The sequence below is a fragment of the Corvus kubaryi genome, unplaced genomic scaffold, assembly GCF_017639235.1.
Source record: "Corvus kubaryi isolate FWS band 111438036 unplaced genomic scaffold, C.kubaryi_AGA036_p1.0 37384, whole genome shotgun sequence".
Taxonomy (NCBI): domain Eukaryota; kingdom Metazoa; phylum Chordata; class Aves; order Passeriformes; family Corvidae; genus Corvus; species Corvus kubaryi.
In genome coordinates, this window is record NW_024581126.1 from 2,620,096 (window position 1) to 2,644,325 (window position 24,230).

At 41.0% G+C, this 24,230-nt stretch overlaps 1 protein-coding gene across 5 annotated transcripts in view; it reads right to left on the reverse strand.

Annotated features, from left to right (window-relative positions):
- HIPK3 (homeodomain interacting protein kinase 3) overlaps window positions 1-24,049 on the reverse strand; it is a 67,500-nt gene extending 43,451 nt beyond the window's left edge. For 2 of the 5 annotated variants that reach the window (XM_042035534.1, XM_042035532.1), the window contains exons 1-2: window positions 23,883-24,049; window positions 8,413-9,508 (exon numbers count right to left, since the gene is read on the reverse strand). In XM_042035534.1, coding sequence (XP_041891468.1) covers window positions 8,413-9,506 — 1,094 coding nt within the window. In that variant the 5' untranslated portion in view covers window positions 9,507-9,508; window positions 23,883-24,049. Of the gene's footprint in view, window positions 1-8,412; window positions 9,509-23,882 lie in introns of those variants that run through there. The other 3 variants (XM_042035535.1, XM_042035533.1, XM_042035537.1) reach the window with 2 other exon arrangements.
- Window positions 24,050-24,230: the final 181 nt, after the last annotated feature.

The window sequence follows — 24,230 nt, forward strand, 5'->3', positions numbered from 1 at the left end:
AAAAATAACGATAAAATCTGTTTCAATTCAATTCCTACAAACAATTTTGGACAATTAAAATACATTTTAAATTCACATTAATTTTTAATCTTCAATATTAAGAAAGGTTTTGTGCACTACACTTGAAACAATAAAGTGTACTCTTGTGAAAGATTTCATCATGAAGTATTGGGTGGTTTAAATATTTTGAATACTTAAAGATTCACTACAAGGGTAAGACCCTATCATTCTAAAAAACATCCAAGAAAGCATTCAAAACACTGATGAAAATTCAACAGTGCAATTCTGAATAAAGGTAACCACATAAAGAGATACTTTGTGAGAGATTGCTGCACTATCCTGGGACAACAGAAATATCCTTGGTATTTACAAAAGGGGTAAAGGTTCTTAAGGTAACATCATAGTCTCAAAATGCAACTGCTTATCTATGAAAATCTTATCTATGAAATGCTTTTGGCTTTCTTCTCCCAGCCCTCTAATCCCATTTTACTTGTTAGCAGCTGTTTTATTAACAGTCCAAACAAACAAAAAAAAAAAAAAAAAAAAAAACAACCTTGAAAACATTATAGGACCAAGGACCATCAAATATACAATATAAAATTTAACTGTCTGGACATTTCAGGAAACTCATTTTCATACAAACTTTAATTTTACTTAATTTTTATTTATTTTTTAAGTACTTATTTTTATCCCAGACACCTCTACTACTTTCCAATCAGTGCCTGAATTCACAAGAGGTTTCTTTTCTTGTCAACATTTTGGTTTTTAGTTCTCTAATATTTTATTGCCGGTTTTGGTCTGAATACACCTGAGTGTTAAGCGTCCCAAACATGCTCACATATCAGTCTGCACTTGCTCAACCTGTTTGATTTTCCAAGCAATAGACTTCCCACATGTCTCCTCCATCCTCTTCCCTCCTGCTGGATGCCACAGATGCAGAAGAAGCCTTCACCCACAAAACACCTCTCAGCTGAAGCCAAGGATGTCAGGTGGAAGAGACAGGGGCCGGTGCAGAGGCTTCACTTTCAATCACATTGATTCAGATCTACTACCTGCTCTTACACCAGAAATGCACAGCCACATTTTCAAAAGAAGCCCAGTGGGAGCAACTTGTCACAATATTTACAAATACAGCACTGCAGCTAGCACTGATATTTTCTGCAACAGAGATATCTGATATAGCCACACTCCCGTACGCACAGATGTACGATGAACAGATCTTTGTGACAGAAATATCAGTGCAGTGAAAAAAAAAAAGGATCACATTTCAGGATCTATTTTAATGTGTGAAAAATAAAAGCTGCTTCCCAAAACTTTAGCCATGGCACACAGGTCTATCATTCAACCTCAGAAAAAATGCAATATAGCAAGAACCATGAGCTCATTTGTCTTGAAAATTAGGAAAGAATTTCCCTTCTGTTCAAACTGAAGCAATCTAAACACTGAGAACCCCCATCTGAAGTCTGAATTACACTGTTGCTCCAGCAATCATGATTAACTCGAAATCTGGGCTGACATTACTAGAGTCTCCAGCAAGTACGTGGTACCTTCAAATGCTTCCTGTGTAAGCCCAGGTTATAGTACTCAGAAAATCTCTAGCTCAGGAAAAAACCCAACATGAAGACTGGATGCCATTTCATCCACTCCCATCCCCATGATTCTCCTCTGGATCTTCAGAGAGTATTTAAAAAAAAAAACCCAACTTGCAAAATTACAGTAACCCTGACACTCTTTTCTACAGCATTTAAAAAAAATCCCAAACACAAAATCAAAAACCCCACACCATTACAAAAAAATCTACTCTTATTTTCTGCTCCTATGAACAAAGAATAATAAGGTATTAGAGACCACATTATGTTGACTAGAAAATAATGAGAGAATTGAAAATACATTTGTTATCAAATAGCTACATAAACATGAAGTCATGATGAGCTAAGATTGCCACTCCTGGATGATACTCATAATGGTTTTTGTTAGGTCCTATTAATCATGAACTAGAAGTTTAAAATGGGAATTCAATAAAACAATTAATGAACAGTATGCAAAAAGTACAAAGTCTTGCCAAATCAATAAAACAATTTGTTCACAGACACAAGCCACGAAAGCTTATCTTGACATTAAGTTCCGTTTGCTCAGATAAGGAAATAAACCAGCAGCTGCAGCTCTGCAACTTTAAAGAGGGGGAAAAAATTGTTAAGTGTCCCAATTCACTTGTAATAGCAATTCCTTACATTATCAGGACTCTCTTACATATACCACTGACAGTAACCATGCTCACAGCAGAGCAGCTGACTTTGAACAGGCTGACCTTGAGCAAGCAAACGACCTCAGCAGCATGTACTTCTGGCTTATTTCACTGCAACAGCGAAACAGCCTCACCATCTATAGAAGTCTACCGTCTCTGGCCACCACCCCTGACTATTTTAAGATATCCCAATACACTTCGGTGATGCACAGTTCAAAGTGATAGAATAACATCTGCTAGCATGTTGAAGTGCAAGTTGTTTACAGAGGCATTTTGAGCTTGTTCTCGTACCGCGCTTCCCAAACTGACGGAAAAATCAATTGATTACCAGAGCTTTGCTTCTCATTTAAACATATCAACCTCAAAATTTAATAAATAATGAGCAAGAATCTTAGGCATTGTGAAAGGAGAGAAAACCCCAGACATCCCCCTCTAGATAAAGCTCATTTAGAAGCTTCAAGTACACAACAGCAATGGGTGAACTTGAAAAGGCAGTTGCTTCCCGAGATGTCAGTTTTGCACAGCTTCTCCCCTTGGTCACTGCTATAAAGAAAAGCTGTATTAAGATGGATGTTTATTTGTATAGAGGTTGTATAGAGGTTTTCAACTGCTATTTTAAACATACAGAAGCTGCATGCTGATGTGATATTAGGGGAAGATAATCGTCAAGTTACTCGGATGCAACGGTTGTGTTACTGAGTCATAACAACCCATCCTGCTGACAACCCCAGCCTACAGAGAGAAAACATTCAATTTCCAAAAATCGCTCCAGGGAGAGTCACTGTCAGCCTGTGCTCTCAGGAGTCCCTGGAGTGACAAGGACTACGTCTAACCAAGTTACAAAGGCCAGGGAGAAAACAAGCCTCTCTGGGAATTTATGGCCATGAGAATTTTTTTTTTTCTAATTTTGAAGGAACGCATATAAGAGGGAGAACAAGAAATCAAGTAAATTGCATAAATTTGAGGGGGGGAAAAACCAGCATAAGCTCTTGGTGGTATATTCTGAAACTTAGCATAAAGCTGAAAAAATCATAAATAAAAAGCTGTCCTAGTGCAACAGCCTCAGAGCACGCACAGAGCCCTCACTGAGCCCAGCTCACGGGCAGTAATTAAACCACACAGCTCAACTACTTCATTCTTTTTCCAAAACCCTTTAAAACCCTTTAAAACAGAAGAGCCCATATCGGACCAAATCACTCTTTGAGCGGCAGCAGAACTGACTGGGCAAGTGAAAACAGTGTCATGACCACAGAACACAATTATTATCACTTTTCCTCTGTCCTCTGTGATCTTCATGGGAGAGGAGGGTAGGAGAAGGAGAGGGGGGAAAGCCTGCTCTCATCCACCAGGAATACATCCAACAGCACTTTTTCCATCTCTCTGAGCTCTGTTGCAACACTATTGACATTTGGCATTTTGTCTGGAACAAGTCTGTTGATTAGCAGCTATCCTTAGTTGGAAGGCTGGAGGGAGAATATCACTGTCCGGTTCTGGAATGAGTTGACTGCACTGAGTGCATCTACTCACATCATTTGCTTTTCCTTAGGAGTGCACTGCTGAATACCTAGGATCCTATTTTACCGCTGTCACCAGTGGAATAGGAAAACATTTCTGGGCTCCAAGCATCTCTTACTAACCAGACACGTTCCATTCTGCCACACCACTGAAGTTGCCCACCAGCCTGTTGGGTCCAGCTGGTGCCCAGTTTAATCTGGAGATCAGTTATATTGCTTCCCATTCGTTTTGTTTTCCCAGTAAATTTGGCTATGCTGAACAACAGTTTGCTTGCAGACCCCTGGATGCTAAAAGGAACATCCTTTGGTTGGGAAACCAAGTGCTTATCTTCAAAACACATTTTCAATCAAGCTTCCAGCTGCACTCTACCAGCAATATAATCTGACACAGCACAAAGATGATGATGTTTTCTTTGGAGACAGGAGGTGAAATGACCATGGAGGCAGCTATGATGAGCCACTGTTCAACTCCCTTTGGGGGCTGTGCTGCAGCAGCCTGCAATGAAGTAGCACACTCGCTCCTACGCCTGCAATGGCTACTGTCAGATCCACAATATTAGAGAGATTTTATGAATGATGAGTTTGGTAAGGTTTACTGAAGACTCATTTTCAAAATCCCCTTAGGAAGACAACCCAAATTATATCAATATGAAGGTGATTCCCCTTGAAAAAAAATTAAGCCATAATTCCCTGAAGAGTTACCACTGAATGCAACACACTGAGAAGGCCACTGCTTCCCATGGCAACAGAAACAAGGTAACTTGGGTCCCTGAAGCAGATGGGCAGCACTACCTTGATCATTTCAGATCACTCGACTCTTGGAGGCTACTGCTCATTGCAGACAGCCATTTCGAAGCCCCTCTTCTCATACGTGCTTTCCTAAACGCATCTCACCTCAGGAAAGAGGCAAAACAAAGGAAAATTACTTCCAGAGAGAAACACCATGCCCTGGAAAAACTTTCTGCCTCACCAGATGAGCACAAGAGACCAAACTTAGAAACAGATGTTTTGATTCTCCTCCTGCACAGCCTGCACTGTGTGATAAGGGGGAAAGAAGCTTTCTGTTTAGGATGCAACACTCCTCTCTTCATGATTTGGGGTGCAGTTGACCAAACGGGCAGCAACACACCTCTCATACCATTTCCATAAATGACAAAAGCTTGATCACCTACACTGCATGTAAGGGCATTTTCTTTTGAAAATGTACACACTGCTTACTTATTCACCTCCTTAGATCACTCATAAAAGGTCAGCAGTCTTAACGTGTGAGGCCAGAAGCAAAAAAGGGCTTCAAATACCAGATCTCTCTAGTCCACAGCTATTAAAATCCAGACCAGCATAAAAAGAGCGTGTAAGCACAGACACTGCCTTTCAGGGAAAGAGCATTGAGAGTAACATCTGATCTTTGAAACAAAAATCATCTGTGACTTCAGACAGTGTATCATAGCTCGTATTTACTCATACCCATACTCAACAATTTCTAGCAATATAACAAACAGGAGTTTCCAAAAGGAAACAAAACGTCAAAATCTATTTTTCATATTTGTTTTAACCATTTTCTTATTTTCTCTTTGCTTGACACAGAAACAGGAAAGCATCAAGTGATTATCACTCCATCCACTTTGTCTCCATTTTTCTGCTTGCTTATACCCTTTTAAAATTCAGTTAGTCTCACTTGTTTAGGATCTCTCCTCATACAAAAGTAGCCTAACATCTCCAACAGTCATCATTATGTCACCTCTCCTTCTGCTATAGGCGAAGGAAAGTCAGCTCATTATGCATTCACCTGACTACATTATGTTCCCCTGCTTGAGTCTTAATCCTCTTATTACTCATTTTTCCAATTCATTACTCACTTCCTCTTACAGATGCAAAATACTGACACTAGAATTCAAAATGAACACTAACACTAGACTTTGCGGCATTCTCCATTCTCATGATCATTAGTTCACTATGGTCCCAGGAACAAAAAGAAGCAGCAGTGATCAGATTGGGGGGAAAAAAATGAAAACAAAAACCCCCAACAACAAACAACCTTTTCTCTTTATTCAGTTTTGTAAAACTTGTTTCAACATGTCAAAGTCAAACAGGTCAAACCTGCACTATCACCCCCAATCTCTTCTAATACAAAAAGCATTGAAGTACAGTTATATTTTATATATAACTGCTCCTTATTTGATTGTGCTTTTTTTCAATCTCTCTTAAAATAAATTCCATCTCAATACAATATATTCTCTGAAGGCCCTTCTCATTCTTCGAAAAGAATTTTCACATTTCTCCAGCACCATCTATTTTGAAACCTTTTGAATCAAATCCCCATTTTCTGACATTATTTACACTAGTCAGGTGCTTCCAAAGGAACAAAAAGAAATTTTGAGGAACTGCCAGGCTACACAAAGTTAGTTTGAATAACACAACTGGTAGAGAGCTATGCATCCATGATGAAATCCAGCATGCTGAAAACCTTTTCAGAAGGAAAACTTTTGTTGACAGTAGTTGTGAAGCATAGTATTTTTTTTCAATATTATCTCAACCAATATTTATATATTAAAAAAAAAATTGAAACAGATGAACCCTAAGCGTTTTTCTTTTTATGTCCTTTGTATTTTCAAAAATTACTGACTTAAATGCTACTTTACAGAAGGATTATAAAACTATACAAGACAAAGAACATGAGCTACCGAAGCCTGAATATTTACAAAAGCACAACTTACTAACTACAAAATTTTAGATGCACATGCCATATGATTCAACATCACTGAGGCAAGACAAATACATGCACCCACAAATCTTATCTTATTCTTGGGGGATGATATTTTTGAATAACAGCCACAGGGAACCTCACTTGCTCATATTTCAGTGCAATACAAGCATCCAAAATGCACACAAGGTGCCAAGGAGCTGCACATTGATCCTGCCAGCATACCTGCTCAACCCCATAAGCATGCCAGAATTCTACACAGAGGTGCAAAGTAACATCCAACCAAGTAAAACAGCACTACAGCTACTACATTTTTATGTAAGCAACTAAAAAAAAAGCACAACACTTTGTCTACTGAGCCATCTGAAGCAGAAAAAAAATGTTGAAAGTAGTTAGTTGAGGCTGAAGTACTACAATAGGACCACCCAGCCTGGCTGTCCACAGCCTCCCCTCTGTCAATTCTCAGGGAGGGAGAAGGGAAAAATGGCAATAGCTCACAATAATCTGTAATTGCTTCAATAAATAAAAAAGCCAAAACAGGTAGGGAAACAGTCTCAGACCATGCACCCTCAGTATCTGCTGGATTATGATTCTGTATGGACCAGCTGAAGCTAAGACCTTTGCACTTGTCCAGAGCCTCTCAGAATTCCTGCCATCTTTGCAAGCCTGGCCTGATTTGTCCTGAGAGGCCCAAAACCACAGTATCTTAAGTGGTGTATAGCTTTTAGACCAAAATGAACTCCCAAGTTACTTAATTTTTTATTCACTCTTGTACACATTTTTGTATAATGTGGGCATGCATCACTCCGTATCGTTTCCCAATTTAGTTTTCTGCTGATGAACTTCACGTAGTTTTTAAATCCTCTGCTGCAGTTTGCAATTAAGTAATAGAGAATGCAGGTGATGAATTGGAATATTTTATGTGAGCACTGTACATGAAGCATCCTTGTTTACAAGCTCCAGTCAAAAAATAGATTCCTCTGGCATGAACTCCAGTCACTAATTTCATCAAGACTAGAATTGCACTGCACAAGTTTTCATTTCCAGCATGAATAGCTGTAAAATATTCAAAATTTTCTTCAAAGTACTCATTGTCCTAGTTTACTAGCTTCTTACTGAATTGGCAGACAGGCAATACACAGCACATACTACTGCCAATGACGCAAAGCAGAATTGAAAGAGGTCTTCAATCAAGACAAATTTGGCTTATAAGGAAAACAAAAGGACTAAATATTGGTAATTTTTAAATGTCAGGCAGATTGGCTAACTATTCAAAGAAAGCTTTAAAAAAACAACCAAACAAAACTATCAAAAACATACATCCATTTTCAGGCAAAAGTAGAATGTAGCCATATACCAAAATCACTTTAAATGCCCTTCTGGCGTCACCCTAAACATTTAAGCATCCTATCACTCCCTAACTCCAGAAGTTCACTGAACTCACAGCTGAAGGCACTCAGTCAGAATGGAGTTTCTAAGAACTAGGGAAAATATTTACAAGTGCTGGAGAAAAACAGAGGCATTTACATAATCTTTGGCAACAGGATATAGAAACATGGCACTTCTAGTACACTGTCCAGCTGCTTACAGAAAAAAATCCATCACGTCAGGAAGGCTGGAAAGACATCCTAAACAGGCAAGCAAAAGATAATTTTTTTCTCTTTTCCTTTTAAACAGTCTCAGAGGTCTCAAAATAACAGTAAGTGATGACTTCAGAGAGCAACATAAAACATACTTCCAGGAAAAAAACAACACTGTAAAAACATTCAAAGCAAGTATTCACATTAAAAATGGCAACCAACCACATAATTTGCACATTCCTAGATGGTTTTATCTTTTCCAAATCATTCTTATTAGTTACCTGGAGGAGTAATTATTTAAGCCATTAACTTTCAGAAATGCTAAAACCTTGTTCCACTAACAGCTAAAATATCAAAGTAGAAGACACCTACCTGTAATACCGAGATTGTAAGTAAGTTGAACAAATAGTCTTTGATACATGGCTGGCAGACCCAAAGTCTATGACTTTGACCCGGTAAGGCTGCCGAACGGGATCCACCAACATAATGTTCTCTGGTTTGAGGTCAGCATGGATTAAACCCAGACTTTTTAGTTTTTTCAGTGCAGTGGCCACCTGTTGCAGAATAGGCCTTATTACTTTCAGTTGCAGAGGGCTGAATTTGTTTTGTTTCAGGAAGTCGTACAAATTCTGTTCCAACATCTCAAAAACCAGACAAGTATGGTTACGATGCTGAAAGCATTCATAGGCTCTCACAAAGTTAAATTCATCAGCATTTTCAGTGCTTAGTCTTGCTAAGATGCTCACTTCTATTTGCCCTTGCCGTGCGTACGAAGGATGATTCTTCAAGATTTTGATTGCCACAATCTCATTTGTCCCCCTTTTCCAGCACTTGACTACTTGTCCAAAGGTCCCTCGTCCCAGGAAATCAAGAACCTCGTAGGTGTTTTTCACAGAGCACAACACCTCGTGCTGCACTAACTGGTAGTCTCCGTCCCCGCCGGTACCGCTCTGCTTGGAAGCCGCGGCCGTAGTCACCACCGCCACCGGGTTCCCCACGTTGGTTTGCAGCATTGCAGGCAGGATGGACAGTTCATCGACGATCTGCATCGTGCTGTTCTGATTATCCAGCTCCTCGCTCTTACGCTTCAATCCACATCGCTGGGCTCCTTCCAGGAGATCCAACCGGCTTCCCTGCGTCCCAGCCCGAGGGGCCTCTAGCTGAGGTTGCTGTGCCCACGCTGCCAACGCTTTTGTAGCACCTGCAGTATTTTTTAAAGCAACAGCATTTGACTGCAACCAAAAGTTCTGTCCTCGAGGTCTATCAAACGGATTTTTAGTCTGAAAGAAAGTACTAACCCTGTGGGGAGAAATTCCAAAGTTTTTACCATTCACATAGATTTGCGGGTAGGTTCTTTCGTGGTACACACAACTGCTTGGTTCTAGTTTGAGTTTCTTCACACTACAAAAGGCACTTGACTGGGTTTGATAAACATATGGTGGATAGACCAAGACTTGTGAGGCCATACCTACAGAGGGAGAGAAAAAGAAAAAACAAGTGAAAATTGTACACATTTCCAAGCTTTTCAGCAGCTGCTACTTTTAAATGAAGAATCACGACACAATTACGTTCTCCAAATGAGCTGGTCTAAAGCTGTTTTATATTTAGTTTCTTGTGACCAGAACAAGGCCCTCAGTGCTTTACCAGTGCACGCAGAAGGACTTTAGCAGCTGCAGGTTACTGCAGTTAAGTGCTTTAGCTGGTTGCATAGGACTGAGTCTGCAGCAGAGCACTACATGTCATTTTTCAGGCGGGGGACCTACCTTTGTGCTATTAAACTCAGCTTTCCTTTAAAACCTCCCACCATTTCTACGTACAAAAGTAGCAGTGTTCAGTAACACAAGTGAAAAACCAATTCAAATGTTTAGCAATGACAACATAAAATGACGCACAAGCTCTTAATTGTGAGTCAGCGCTACCTGCTATGCAAGGTATCCAACCTACTCATTGTAAGCACCACCAGGCTTCCAAGAACAGACAAATCTCACGACTGTCAAAGCTCAAAGAATTTCACTGGGATGAAAATGAAAGTGATCAAGCCATGTGATGGGGCCCAAAATAACTTAGGGGGCATGGGTATGTACACATAAACAACAACAAAGTTCCAGTAAATTACGATGTACAGTAACCTAATCCATTCACGAAAGGCAGGTGCTTTCCCTGAGTTCTGTTCCACTTGGTTGCAGAAGTTTGTGTAACAGTGACAGAGTCATCGGGGTAAAGGCACTGACTTTACCTTCCAGGTGTCCTCTTTGCACTGACCCCTTGTCCCCTTCCAGACACCAGCCCTAAACTTGTCTGTCATGCTACATACTAAGAAAAAGGTTCTGGATGGACCCCAGTGTAACTACAAGGTTTCAGTGAAGTTATGGCTTATACCAGTCTGATCGGCTCCCGGAGACAAATTCAATACCAATAATACCTTAATTAAATCACTTACTCATACCAAGCACATGAAAATTCTGGTAATAGGTATTTAAATTGTAGATGAGCCACATAAAACCTGAGCTAGACATTGCAATGACTCTGATCAAATGAAAACTAACCAAAAGCATAGCATAATTATTCTGAAGCTGTGATTTGATTTATGCAAATGAACATTTAGATATCTTAAGAGCAATTAAAATAATCATACCAACACCTCACTTTAGAATCATCTAATGGGTTTTGTCCCAGCTGTAGAAGAAAATTTCAAAGCCCTCTCCTTCCCAAAGTTGTTTTCCCAGAGCTGGATGATGTAGAAAGCTGGAGACAACCAGGGAACAGCCACCAGCTGGGCTCTCCCACCACCAAACATGATGGAACTGCCACTGGCCTCCTGCTCCACACCAAGGATTTAACACTAACTATTAACCTCAAAACACAGACAGAAATTCCCCAAGCTCTTGATTTCTCTCCTAAATAACTTACCCCATTACAAGGTGCATAAGCATTATTACTGACTATGAGATCTTACCGCCTTTTCTATCATAAGTATATTTAAATAAATCACTTACACAGATCATATTGTTTAGATAAAAAATCGGCCCTCACTGATCGTCCCAGAGTATGTCCAAGCCTCTCTGGAGCTTCCAGTGGCACCTGCACAGTTCAGGCCAAGCCAAACCTTCTATCAGCACCTTACCATTCCTCCAGTTCTGCGATGACTCAAATACCACATCTGCCAAAGACACCAAAATATCAAAATAATGCTTGGTTCAAGGTTCTCACTAAAAAATACTCTGCTTGCTTTTTCATCACAAACCCCTTGCTTTTTGACATACGTGTGCACGAAACAAGTAGAATATTCAAACTCAAAAAACATTTACACTTCAAAAGCAAAGAAACTTCTCAAGGACACACCAGTGTGTTATCCCAGTTTGCTGACAGGAGGGTTCAGATGCCCAGCATCACCTTTGTGACTCACAGACAAATCTAAATGCTGGGCAGGCCCAGAGGCACAGCCACACTGTGCAGCCCCTGGGCAGAAACAGGTCCAGTGCACTTCCAAGCAGGAGGGAGTGGGGACACCTGGCCCACAGGTGAGAATCTGGCCAAGCTGCAGCAGCCCCAGCAGGTCCACTTGCCCGGGATGTACCGTGACCCAACAGCAAAAATCCTGCTCCATTTAACTTCTGGAGAAGGTATTTGCCTGTGTAAGCATGTCACCAAAGTTGAGGACACTAGATTATGATGATGACTACTTTGAAAAAGCAGTGATAAAGCTACACTGCAATTAAGGATGTTTTGGAAGACAGGACAACAGTCCAGTATGAGGGAGAACCAGAGGGACCAGAGGCCCTCTCAAATCCTCATCTGAGCCTGTGGGGACCACTGGCATTCAAAACCAAATTTTCCATAGCTCATGCTTTTCAAACCAGTCCAGAAGATCTGGAGGAACACAGTCCCAGCTTTCTCTTTAACATTAATTTCAGTTGTATAAGAAAAACTAGACTATCATCTTTTGGGGTTAGTGTGTTTGTTACAGGCCTAACTCCACGACCCTGAACTCCAACCACAGTAACAGCTCTGTTTGCAGATAAGAAGTGTTTACTGAGTTATTACAAGAACAGCTTTAGCAACTAAAAAAAAAAAAGAAAATTGAGCACTAAATAGAAGAAGTAACATACCCTGGAAGAACTACCTTTGATACAATCGTAACAGACTGAACTAATAAAATAAAATTTTACTCCATGCAAATAAAAACGGATTAGTACAATCATCTTACTTCTTACCTTCCCCTAAACATTTCCTCATTACTCCCACCATTTTGCTTGGTTTTTTCTAAACATACACTTCTAGATGCCAATCTCATTTGGAGATGCTACAGTATCTTCACATAACCAGTGAATAAGGTGTTCCTGTGAAACAGGCACATAAAACCCTGCAGTATCCTACATTTGAGACTGCTTAAAGACCTCTGCCACACACTCACAATGCTCAGAAGGCATTTCAGAGAGAACCACACTCTACCCAACATATATGCATGAAATCCATCAGAACACACGTAACTATCCAATACAACCAACCGCTGGAGGCCTTTGCTTTGAGAAGCTAGGTTTATAAACAGAACTGCTTCCCCCTCACCCAGATAAAAACAAATCCCCAGACAGCAGAGGTGCACAACAAACCTTGAAGGGAAAGTGAAAATACCACAACACCCACTACCATAACAGCACTGCTGTGTGGTAAGGGGCTGTTTGTTGGTTTGGGGTTGTGGGGTTTTTGCGGTTGGGGATGGTTCGGGTTTTTGGCTCTGTTTTTCTTACTGGGTTGACTGGTTTATGGGGTTCAGAAGCCTTTTCTTTTAAAAACTATTTTGAGGTATTTGGATTACAATACATTTCTATGGACAGCTACACCTGAAAGAATAAAGAGTTATTGTGTTGCAGGTTTTTTGTTGCCCTTTTTTTTTAAACCGGGACTCCCAGCAAAAGAAAATAACACACAGCACATTTTCACCTAGCAGAGAGTGGATCTTTCTTTTCCCCATCACAAAACATTTCACTGAGTTTATACATCTTTCTGCATACTTCTTAATGAGACTGTTCCTGCTTTTGAGTACAAACTGAATCTGGCCAGACTATACCTACATTAACAAGCCCAGCAGCAGAATAAGAGAGTGATGTGCAGAGCCAAGCAACCAGTGCCAAAGGAAAGAAAAATCTTCTGTGCTCATTTCAGGGAGGTTGCTTGAGCCTGAACATTCATACGCAGCTGGTGCACATCTTCCAGCTAAATTTAATTTAAAATAAAAACCAAATGTGTGCACTACAAGACCTCTCCAGGATGCAAACCAAAGCAGAGTAAACAAAACCATCAGAAGATGGACTGAAAAGTGCAATCCCCAGGTGACAGCACCACAGTTACTTGAGTAACTTCACAGTTGACTTTCAGTTTTAGTCTCAGAGAAGTTTTCCATTCCCCCACACATATTTTTAAAGCCCTCTTCTGCTTCCCCAAGTGCAAGGAAAGTGTAACAACTTCACTGCAGCACAGTGACTGCTCCTGGGCAGTGATACACACAACGTGAATTTGGCTCTGGAGTTCTCCAGCTTGTATTCTCCAATATGGAGGTTGCTGATCCCACCTCATTGCTAATGAATACTGCAGGGAATGCGCAAAAGAAAGACTGACCCAAAACACCTACCAACTGTGACTACCTCTAGATAGGCTTCCTTCGAAGGAATGAGTCTTCTTGGTTTGAAGCAGAGAGAACTGGGAAAACTTGGCTTACTAAACATTAAACTATACAAAAACATGTGACTTCTGACCAGAGTTAAGACTCTGAATTCTGTGCTTCTGAAGAAAGTATGAACAAAGTAATGAAGCAAACATATTTCAACTAAGTAAATTAATTGTTTATTCCTTTAAATAAATTAATAAATATTTTTTCACAAAGTAGTATCAGTTAACAGGAGACACTTCATAGTTTGTCCCCCCCGGCCAAGCTTCTCTCTACAGAAACTGAGCAGCAAACAATACAGATGTGTCTCAGCAAAATGAGACACCTCTGGTTAACATCTTGCTAATGTTCACCTAACCATAACAAGGCTCTTTACTTCTCAAAATTATGTCTCCAGCCTTCTTGGGCAGTTCTAGGCAAACTCAGGAACATGACCGATTTGGCAGACTGTGACAACCTTGAGAGGCACAGGCTGTTCCAGGCCTGACCACCATTAATAATTAACTTTACTGTGACATTTCCACATGACTGAGTGAGGGGGCGTGTGGCAAAGTAACTGGTTAATAAGGCCACTGCAGGGGAGCTCAGGAGAAATGGCCACACTGCTCCCTTAACTCATCTGCAAAATACACAGCCCCTTCTACCTGCCCCGAGCAGTGCAATCGCCACGCTGTTCCTGGCGTGTAAATTACCGGCACGCAAAGCCCAGCCGGCGGCTGCCACCTAATAACAGAGTTAAACTGTAACCCAAGAAAACTTGTTTTCCAACAGCTTTCTGGCCTCCATGGGCAAGAACCAGTTCCAACACTCTCACACCCTTCTCACAGTGCAGCTGGGCATCAAGGGAGGCTTTCTAAAAGCTCAGTGACTTCCAGCAAATGCACAATTTGAGCAGTGGCACTTAAGAAATGTTTTGTTTATGTTATGCATCACTTTGGAAACACAGCAAGGATACGAACTCTCATTTTTCCCACGTAAAACAATTGTTCTTTTTATATTAGGTGCCACCCAACTTCTCAAGTTATTTAGCAAATACAAAGCTGAATTAGTTGCCCTCTCTTTCCCTACAGATGAAAATTTACAACCAGTAGTAGCAGCACCTCTGTGTTATTGTTTATTTTGGATATGTAGCTGAACAAGCTGTACTGATGCAAGTACTTTCATACCCCGTGACATGTTCACCCTGAGGAATTCCCTTACTCCAGCTGTACAATTAATAACAAAGCATTGGCAATTGAGGTTTCATGCCATTTATAAAGGAAAACCCATCCACAGAGAGTGTGAAGTGTCCAGAAACACAAGCCTCGGGAGTCCCACCCCCTGGCCACCTCAAAACCAGCTCTGTGAGCAGATCTGTGACCCACAGAAGGGACAGAGCAGAGCAAAGGAAACTGCACAGAGGTGTTTCAGGTAACTTATGCCATATAAATCACTTCCTCACATAACCACGGAGACAATTCTGGACACAAACTGCACAGGCACGCACACACTCCACCACAGAGAACCGGGAAATGCAGAGGCAGCTGATGGTACCTCACCAAGGAAGCCAACACCCAGTTCTGGGGTAGCAACCAGAGACGCAGTTTCATGACAAAAGAAGTCATTACCATTCTTGATTACAACACCTATTTCAGAGCTCAGGGATTCTGGCCCATCACACACCAAGAGAATTCAGCTGAGCCAACGCAGCCTTTGCCCAACATGAAACCTCAGTCCTGCACAGGTCAGTGGCACAGGTCGAGGCTGAAAGGCCAAACGCTGGTTCCAAGCTTGGGAGAGTTTCAGTGGGAAGCAAATGATACAATGATCCAATTCTGCAGTTGTAAAACTTAGTTACTAACCACCGAAAAAAAATGTTACAGGCCTGACTTAGGTCTGTGCAGCAGTGGAGATATTTTTAATCAGACACCAGCAGTGTCACGCTGATATCAGAAACTGAAAATATCAGTTCGTTTAAGTGTGATACAAACCAGTCTCAATTGCACCATTGTCTCGATACTTGGAAACAGAACCGACGCCATACACTGAGCACAAACATATTTTACATAAAATATCAGAGTGAACTGCTATGACTCAACGCTGCCATAGCACCAGTAGCAGTGCTCAAGAATACAATTGCTTTATTCATATTTTCCACGAATATCAAAAGCCAAATCTTGTGATACCAATATGACTGCAATCATAGCTGAAAAGATAAATGAAACAATGCTCGAAGCGTTTCTTTTTCTTCTGGGCAAGCTGCTGTTGTGCAACTGGAAAGCAAGTACAGGCAGGGCAGCATTGGCCACCAGCCCCAGTGAGAACATGCCCTCCAAATCAGAATGTGCCACCATCAACATAAACAGCACATTTCAACCAGCCAGGGCTTTGCCAGCCTAATCTCTTCTTTTAGAAGACTAATTCTTTTTGAACCTGAAAACAGAAGGCACACTCAAAAAAAAGTCCTTAACAGTGGGGTTTTGGAGAGCCCACACCTTCTGCACAACAGTAGTGCTGAAGGATCTGTTCAAACTACTGCGACTGTCTGTCACTCTTCAGTGCAACAGGAGGGACCAGGGCAAGTAGAGAGGCACGACACAAAGCCTGACTTTTTCCATTGCTGTATTTCCAAAAGATTTTGCCACCTTCCCTAAAGCAAAATAAAATTTCATACAGGAGATTAGCTCAAACTGCCTGTTGGTATATCACGTGTTCAAATGCCACTGTATTTAAAACAAAAAATTCCTTCTTAGCCCTTTCTTATTTCCACTCATTTTATTTTTTATTCAATTGCTTAATTTTGCGTTCTTCAGAATGCTGGCCTTTTGTCAGAACTAGAAATGGACCAACCCAGCTAAGCAATTTATTTAGAAGTTTCATTTTAGAGTAGCCCCAGACAATACCAAATGCAGCTCCTGTAAGAATATAAATCTAGATGGCTGTTATCTTCGTTGCCACTTTACAGAATGTCTGGCATGCCAGCACATCTGCACGAACATGAAGGAGTCTGACATACAAACAGATTATCAAGTCCTCTAAACTACTCAAAGAGGAGGAAATTAATCCAAAATTATCTTTCTTCCTCTCACTATAAAAGATTTCCACCTGGACAAAAAAAAAAAAAAAAAAAAAAACCCCAAAACACTTACAAAACAATACACCAACACAAAATTCCTGCTCTCCCCACAGGACCTGCACATTAACTCTGCAGCAGCACACACACAAATAACCTGTCAAGCTCACTGAGTCTGACATGCAATGCAAAAATTTGCAAATCAGACTATTCTGTACCAAGAAGGTGAATAAAGCTGATTCATACATTGAGAACTACCTGGCAGTAAGTAATATTTGAGTTAAAACTTTCCCCATATACATGGAAAAATCAGCCCCTCTTCCAAGAGGAGGCTGGTTACTGAGGTGACAAGACAGCACGCCTAGAGAATATTCAACTTCCTCTGCAACAAAAATGTCAGAGTAAATAAGATCTTAAGCCTTTATTTGTTTTAAAACTGACGTAACTGTAAAATAATTAAGGCATCTAATCCAACACACTTACCTTGACTGATCTTTTTCTGCTGCAGTTTTCAGGTCAGTTGCCCCAGCTACATCCAGTAACAACTTCCAAACACACACAGACTGAGGTAAACACACGTACACACAGTAAGCACATGTTTGAAAGGTATTTTTATACATACACAGAAAAAAACCTCTGTGAAGTCCCAGTATTTGTCCCATAATAAAAATTCTTTATTTAAAAGTGGTTTGAATATTCTGCTTTTATGTAACAGGTGTTCTTCTTTCCTTGTAAGCAACAGCATCATGAAAATAGCATTGGTTGCTTGCCGAAAACAGCTGCATAAATTGGACATGGCATATGTAGAACAGCAAAGAAAAAACAGAGGGAAAAGGTGTTTACCACTCCTTTCAGCTTTCTAAGGATGTGGAGGAAGCAGTGTTTCCTACAGGTAAGCATCAGGGCCTCTCACAGAAGGATCAGCCTTCTGCCTCCTAATGAATCAATAACTGTAATAAACCATATTATAATGTTCCCCAAAGCTACACCAGGGCAAGAAATTTCTGCCTTTCCCCTATGCAAAGAAACTTACCGATTTAATTACACAGAAGGCATACAAAAAGAAAGGCATGATCACATGCAGTATATGACCCACTACCTGGGGGCCATAATAGTACTGATAAATGTGCATACATTTTTTCTCTGTTGTATTCCCTTCCATGTTTAATAATCTTTCCACTTGTAGCATAAACAAACTTTTAACAGCCACTCTTGTTTTAATCTTCAAAAGAATGTTTAGACATCTCTGCGACAGCGTTTTAAAAACACATTTAGTCTCAAACAGCATTTGTCACAAAGAGGTCCTAAAGAATTTCTTGGGAAAACTTCCCAGCACATCCTCTTGCTGGGGTCAGAGTTGACACAGGCCAAAGGAAGAAGACAGCCCACAGCATCACTACAAAAGCCATAAAGAAGAGTTATTAAAATCACCCTTCAGCATCTCATGAAAGCAATCCACTCCTATTACACTGAATACCAACTAATTTCATGAATCACAAAATAAGCTGGTATTAAAAGGAAAGAAGAGACAAAGAGCTTTTTTCTCCTCCTAGGAACAAATCTGGTTCCTTCTGAAGCGCTTCACAAGATCTCAAACACCAAAATTCCCGTATTTAACAGACTCAAATGCTGAAAAATAAAGATATCTGAGGACCTCTTCTACCCCTATACAATTCCTATAAATCTTCAAAAAGAAGCTGTGGAAAAAACTTCTCAACTGGAACACACAGACTATAGGCAAGCAACCAAGTCCAATAGTTAAAAAAGGGAAGAATTGAAAGCAAAGGTGTAAAAAGTAGCAGATGACCAAAGTTTCTAGGAAAACACAGGAAGGAAGATGTTTACAAGACAATGATGCACATTAACAGCTTCAGTTGAAAAGGCAGAAAGGCATCTTACACGAAACAACTAAAAAGCCTCCTGCAAATTGTGTTAAGTTCCACCAATTGTGCCAACACAGACAAAACCTGCACCATAGGAAAGAGGGGAAAAATTAATATATTTTACTTAAACTAGTGGAATTTGGTAAAAGTTAACATAGCATTTTTTTTTAAATGCTGACAGAGGACCAAAACGAAGTAGTAAACATGTTGAGACTCTGGAAACGCAAGAGAAGAAATGCTTATTCTATCTATGAAAGAAAAAGTAAATTACTTTTGCAAAAGTAAATTAATAAAACTTTAGATAAAATTGTGTATATAGATTTTTTTTGTGGATACCTGATACTAGTGGTTATTCTTGCCTTCCAAAGGGAGCTTAGATCACCAGTAAGAAAAGTTTCTTTTCCTCCCTTATAAACTTTCTAATGATTAACAGTATTGAAGTAGTTTTCTCTCTGCATTTTTGCCTTTATAGGTGAGCTTCCTCATCCAGCCCTTGAGCCTGCACTAGCTCCTCTCTGTAGGACTTGTTTCAGTCTATTCCAGCAGGAACAGGGAGAGGTTCAGATGTCAGTTGACATCCAGAGACCCCAGGGAGCAGGCCTGGAGGGATCTGGTCACGCTAATAAAAGCAGCAAACATCTTTGCTATGAGGACACTCCAGCCCCACACAAAGCACAGCTGCACCAATTATTGCAATCCCAGCTGAAGTTGCTCTCCTGGCACTTTTTCCTGCCCAGGGACCAGTTTTGCCATCTTACTTCACCACTGCAAGATGAGGTCAGCACAAGGCAAGAAGATCCACTTCCATCCCACAGTTCACAACCAAGAGTCAAGTAAAACTAAAGCAAAGCCCCTAAAATAACCCAAAGCAGGTTTTCTCTGGTACTGGTGGCTGCTTGCCCCAAGGCACGGTAACAGCCAAGCCAAGCTTCCTGATAAAAATCTTGCCTCACCCAGCAATTTAAGTTCCTTGGAGTTTAGTGTCCTGGTCACACAAAGAACAGCTGCAGGACAGCAGAGCGTGGTAACCCAGAGCAGCACAGCTTCCAGAACAGTGGAGAGCATGACACACTCAGATCAGTGGATTACAGAGAGTGGTTTCCAACAAGCCTGGAAAAGCGGCCATGGGCATCTCCAATCATCTCCAAATCCTCCCCTTTGAACGAGGAAGGTTATGGGACTCTGCACAGGTATCAGCACTGAGCTTTCTTGCCCCGAAGTTTTCCACCACTTACTCTAAATGGGTGGTTACTGCAGTGCCTTATGTATCCTGCAAGTGATGTTCATACAAATAAAAGCAGACTTTCATTTGACAATAGCTGACTTTTTACATTAGAAATGTTATTTGTACTTAACTTGTAACATGCTTTAAAAAGCACTGAAAAGTTTTCTAGAACTGTTACATTATCTTAGCAAGAATGGAAAGCATGAGTTTAAGACTACTGATTTTAAGGACAGTTTTTTTGATGGGAGTGCCCCTCCTAACACGCAAGGAGAGTTCTCTGTACATAAGAATCCAATTACTTTTTTAATATTGGGAGTTGCTGTAACTTTGATCATACTCAAAGATAGGAAAATATTTCTTATGTCTGTTGTCTTTGGATGTTTGACTGCATCTTATTTTATTGCTCTCTTTTGGAACTTGAACTTAGCATTTTCCTGTTATACCCAAATACTAGAGCATAAGAGAGCTGCAGAAAAGGGGGGAAAGGGATTATATTTCTTACTTACAAAAAGGAATAATTTTCTAATCTTTTTCTGAAAACATAATGTAAAAAAGACTGTCCAAAAAGTTTACATAATGCTGGAACTAATAAATATATGAAGTTAATAACATAGGGAGAAGTATTTTGAAATTACACACTGACTCCAAGTCACAGCATAAGGAAAAAAAGCCAGAACTAAACTACTTGAGTCGACTTGCTTAAAAAACAGTTCAGTTATTCAGCTCTTCTTCCTTTTCCAAGCACAATTGCTATACCAGAGATTATCTCCCTTTTGTCAGGAAGTTACTCACTCTCAAAAATGAAGCAGAGTATTAGGACACTATATGGAAAAAAAAAGTGATATACCATGAAAAAAATACTACAAAACTTTACAAAGATTATCTCCAAAATGCATCTAAAACCAAGATTCTCACCAACTCCTACCATCTTTTTCAACATTCACTGTATTGAAATAAACCAACTGAAGAACAGGGAGGGAGGACCTACCCTGCAGAAATACTGCATTATCAAATAAAGTCACCAACTAAAATCCGTTTTCACAATTACATGTTGTTCCCCTGCTCACCTGTCATTCAAAATTCAGTGACTCTGAAGAAAAATGAAGCTACAATTTCTGTAAAATTGTGTAAAAAGGTGGAGACTCTAAATTAAAACAGTCTATAAAGGGAGGCGGGGAAGCCAAGACCAGGTAACAGGATTTTCCAGGCTTTATCCTTCATTATAGGTTATTTCAGGTTAAACAAAGGGTGTTCACTGCCTGTGGAAGTCAGAAAAGGTAACCCATTACTAACCTATATCATAGCACTAGTTATTTTAGGATGCTTTAAATAGAGTTACCTGGTCGTTTCAGGTGCACTGTGCACACAGCAGCCATCTCTAACATGCTCAGTGCTCATCCTTGCTCCTTTCCCCATGTTTGGTGTTCTGCTTAGCACAGGCAGGGTTCTGAAATACAGTTTCAGATACCTAATGACCCATCCTATACCTATCCAAAATAACGAGCTCTTCTTTCAAGATCTATTAAAAGTAATACATCATTTTCCACTCCACCTCTGATTGTCAGTGAAGGCATCTCAAGAAATATAATGTTTCAGTGACTTAGGAACTCAGAAAACACAAAATGCTACAAACAAGCTTTTTTTGAGGTCTGAAAGGTAGATACTATTTGACAAAATTCAACAGCAAACTCCTGACAGAGAGATGCTGGTAGCACCACCATCCTACTTCCACATTTCTTCTTCCCTCGGCCAAGGATCACCAGGTGATTATCAGGCCTGCTCTACCCAACTCACACTTCTGTCAGTCGGAGCAGTTCAATTCAGCTGTAATGCTTCAGCAGATCAGATGAAATCGTTATATATATTCAGAAAAGCCAAGGCTGATCTAATAAAAAAAAGTAAGAAGGCCTCGCTGTCCTCTGCTTTATTCCCCAAAGTTCTGTGCAGAAAGCGACACTGCCTACAGCAACTGTTCTGTATATGTGCATGGCATTCATATGCCACGACACCTCACACTGCAACGGCAAAATTTAGCTCCACTAAAAGCAGTTTCTCCTCCTGTATTTAACATCCCTCCAAAATACACGTTCAGCCTCAAATGACAGTGTTGTTCCCGTTACCAGTGCTGCCCTTCTCCCCACCACATACAAGAAAGCCAACTACAAAATTCCCGTTTCAAAACCCACTGCTTTGTCAAAAGGGCCTTTGTTGCCATGATCAGCACACTGGCAAAAGAGAAAATACAAGAAAGAGAACCTATAGAGGTAAAAAGAAAACTATTCTAAAAACAGGAAGTGTGCAATCCCTTGAAATAGTACAAAGAGGTGTATATACACCTAAATACGCCAGCTTGGAAAAACACAGCCTGACATTCCTACACGTTTGGATTGGGGTTTTCACAAGAATTAAGGACAGTTAATTCTGTTCCACCCAGGGGCTGGTGAGCTAACCAACCCTCTGCCTCTGGAAGTGCTGTTCAGCCTCCCATCCCCTTTAACGGACATGATCAATCCAACAGATGCTTTTTGAAAAATCACCTCCAAAACAACATTTGTTTTGAAGCAACCACTACAAATTGGAGGACACAACGAGAAAAGCAGCACATGCAAATTCTAGTATTTCTATCAGTTAGTTCTGTAAGATGAGTTGCAAGCTCACTCTTTCTCCCCACACCCGGTCTTTGTCTCTGCTATCTTGTTATGCAGGAGCCGGTCTCATTTCCCTGTTTCTGTAGGTAGTTGTTTGAAAGAGAGGAGGGAAGAAACATGCAAACACCAAAAAAACCTGAAACAAAGAAAAATCACAAGCGCCGCAGAGACCCCAGGGCAGGGGTAGCTTCCCGAGCAATTTTTCAATGAAACTTTATTCCAGCTCATGGAATCCGTCCAATTACAAACCGTCCCAAAGCCCGGAGAGCCACACACCACCACCACCACCGCATTCTGTACTGGAACACCCAGCAAAATTCATCTATGAAAAAATAATTTACGAGCACAAGCAGCGCCACACCCTGAGCAAGCAACTACAAGAGAAGCCCCCAGGAACAAGAGCAGGGAGGGAAAAGTCCAAGCCCTGTTTTGCAGGGCTGCGAACACCCCCTCACTGCGCGCTACCATAAAAGGTCCGCGGCAGCGCAGATAAAGCCGGCACCGCCGCTCCATCGGGATCAGTTTTCCCCCGGTAAGTCCACGTTAACACTTTGCTCTATTTATTTGCCATCTCACCATGTCACTTCGTAATACAGTATTGACCTATTTTCCAGGTGCTTAATTAATCTCTCTGCTGGCTGCCACGCTTATTAGACAATTACTGTGTGTATTTTAAACTTAGTTTATAGAAAGCACTAGCAAATTAACTCTGTTGTGGAATTATTATGTCAAGAAAGTAAGTCCTCACAGTCCATCCGAGCTTTCCTACTTGGTGTGACATGAATCAGAGCCTAAACTTTTTGCAAATGATGTAATGGGAGGCAATACTGGGCAGAAAAAATTCCCAGAAACATGCGTTGTTATCAACAACTGCAGCTTTACGTAATGTAATTGTCTCGCATAATAACATATTTTCGCACAATTTAAAGACACTAAACTAACTGAAATAAACAAGGTGATACACAAGTAGGAAGATGTAAAAACATCAGGGCGCCACATAATTTCTGGAAAGTCAAGCCTTAGAGTCCCAAGAACTAAGTTAACAAAAACGGAAACAATCACAGTTTCTGACATTTTAAGTCAGATGCAACAGTTAGTAACAAAAGTATAGCCTCAAAAGAAAGCCCTTTATATGCGTGTAAGCACACAGCAGTAACGATTGAGGACTTAATTTAAATAAAAACAATTTTTACAAACTCATCACTATTTCTTACAGCGTTAAACACACGTAAACGCACCTGCCAGCTTTACAATTGATACCGCGACGAATCCAGAACAAACCCCGCACAAACCCTGCCGCAACCATTACGGTAAAGCCTCCAGCAAATAAACCCCTCTGTTTTTAGAGAGCTCGTTCTTGGGAACTGACCAAATTTTAAAGCGTCCACTTCCTTTCCAGTTGCTGTTAGTGATACCGGCCCTCGGCACCATTTGCCGCCCCAGCTTCCCCCCAGCGCGGGTCCCGCGGGTCTCTCCTCGGGGGTCAGGGGGCGAGGGTCGCGTCCCGCCGGGACTGCCAGGAGCCACCGCGGCGGCGGCGGCCGAGCAGGACCCGGAGAGGGCGGAGCCGCGGCCGCGCCCGGGCGCCACCCCGGGACCCCCCGCCGCCCGGGCGGCCCCGGCGCTCCATTCAGCGCGGCAGGGGAGAGACCCTAACCCAACGACCCCCGAGCAGAGACCCCCCCGACCCGAACGGGCGAGGGGCGGCCACACCTCC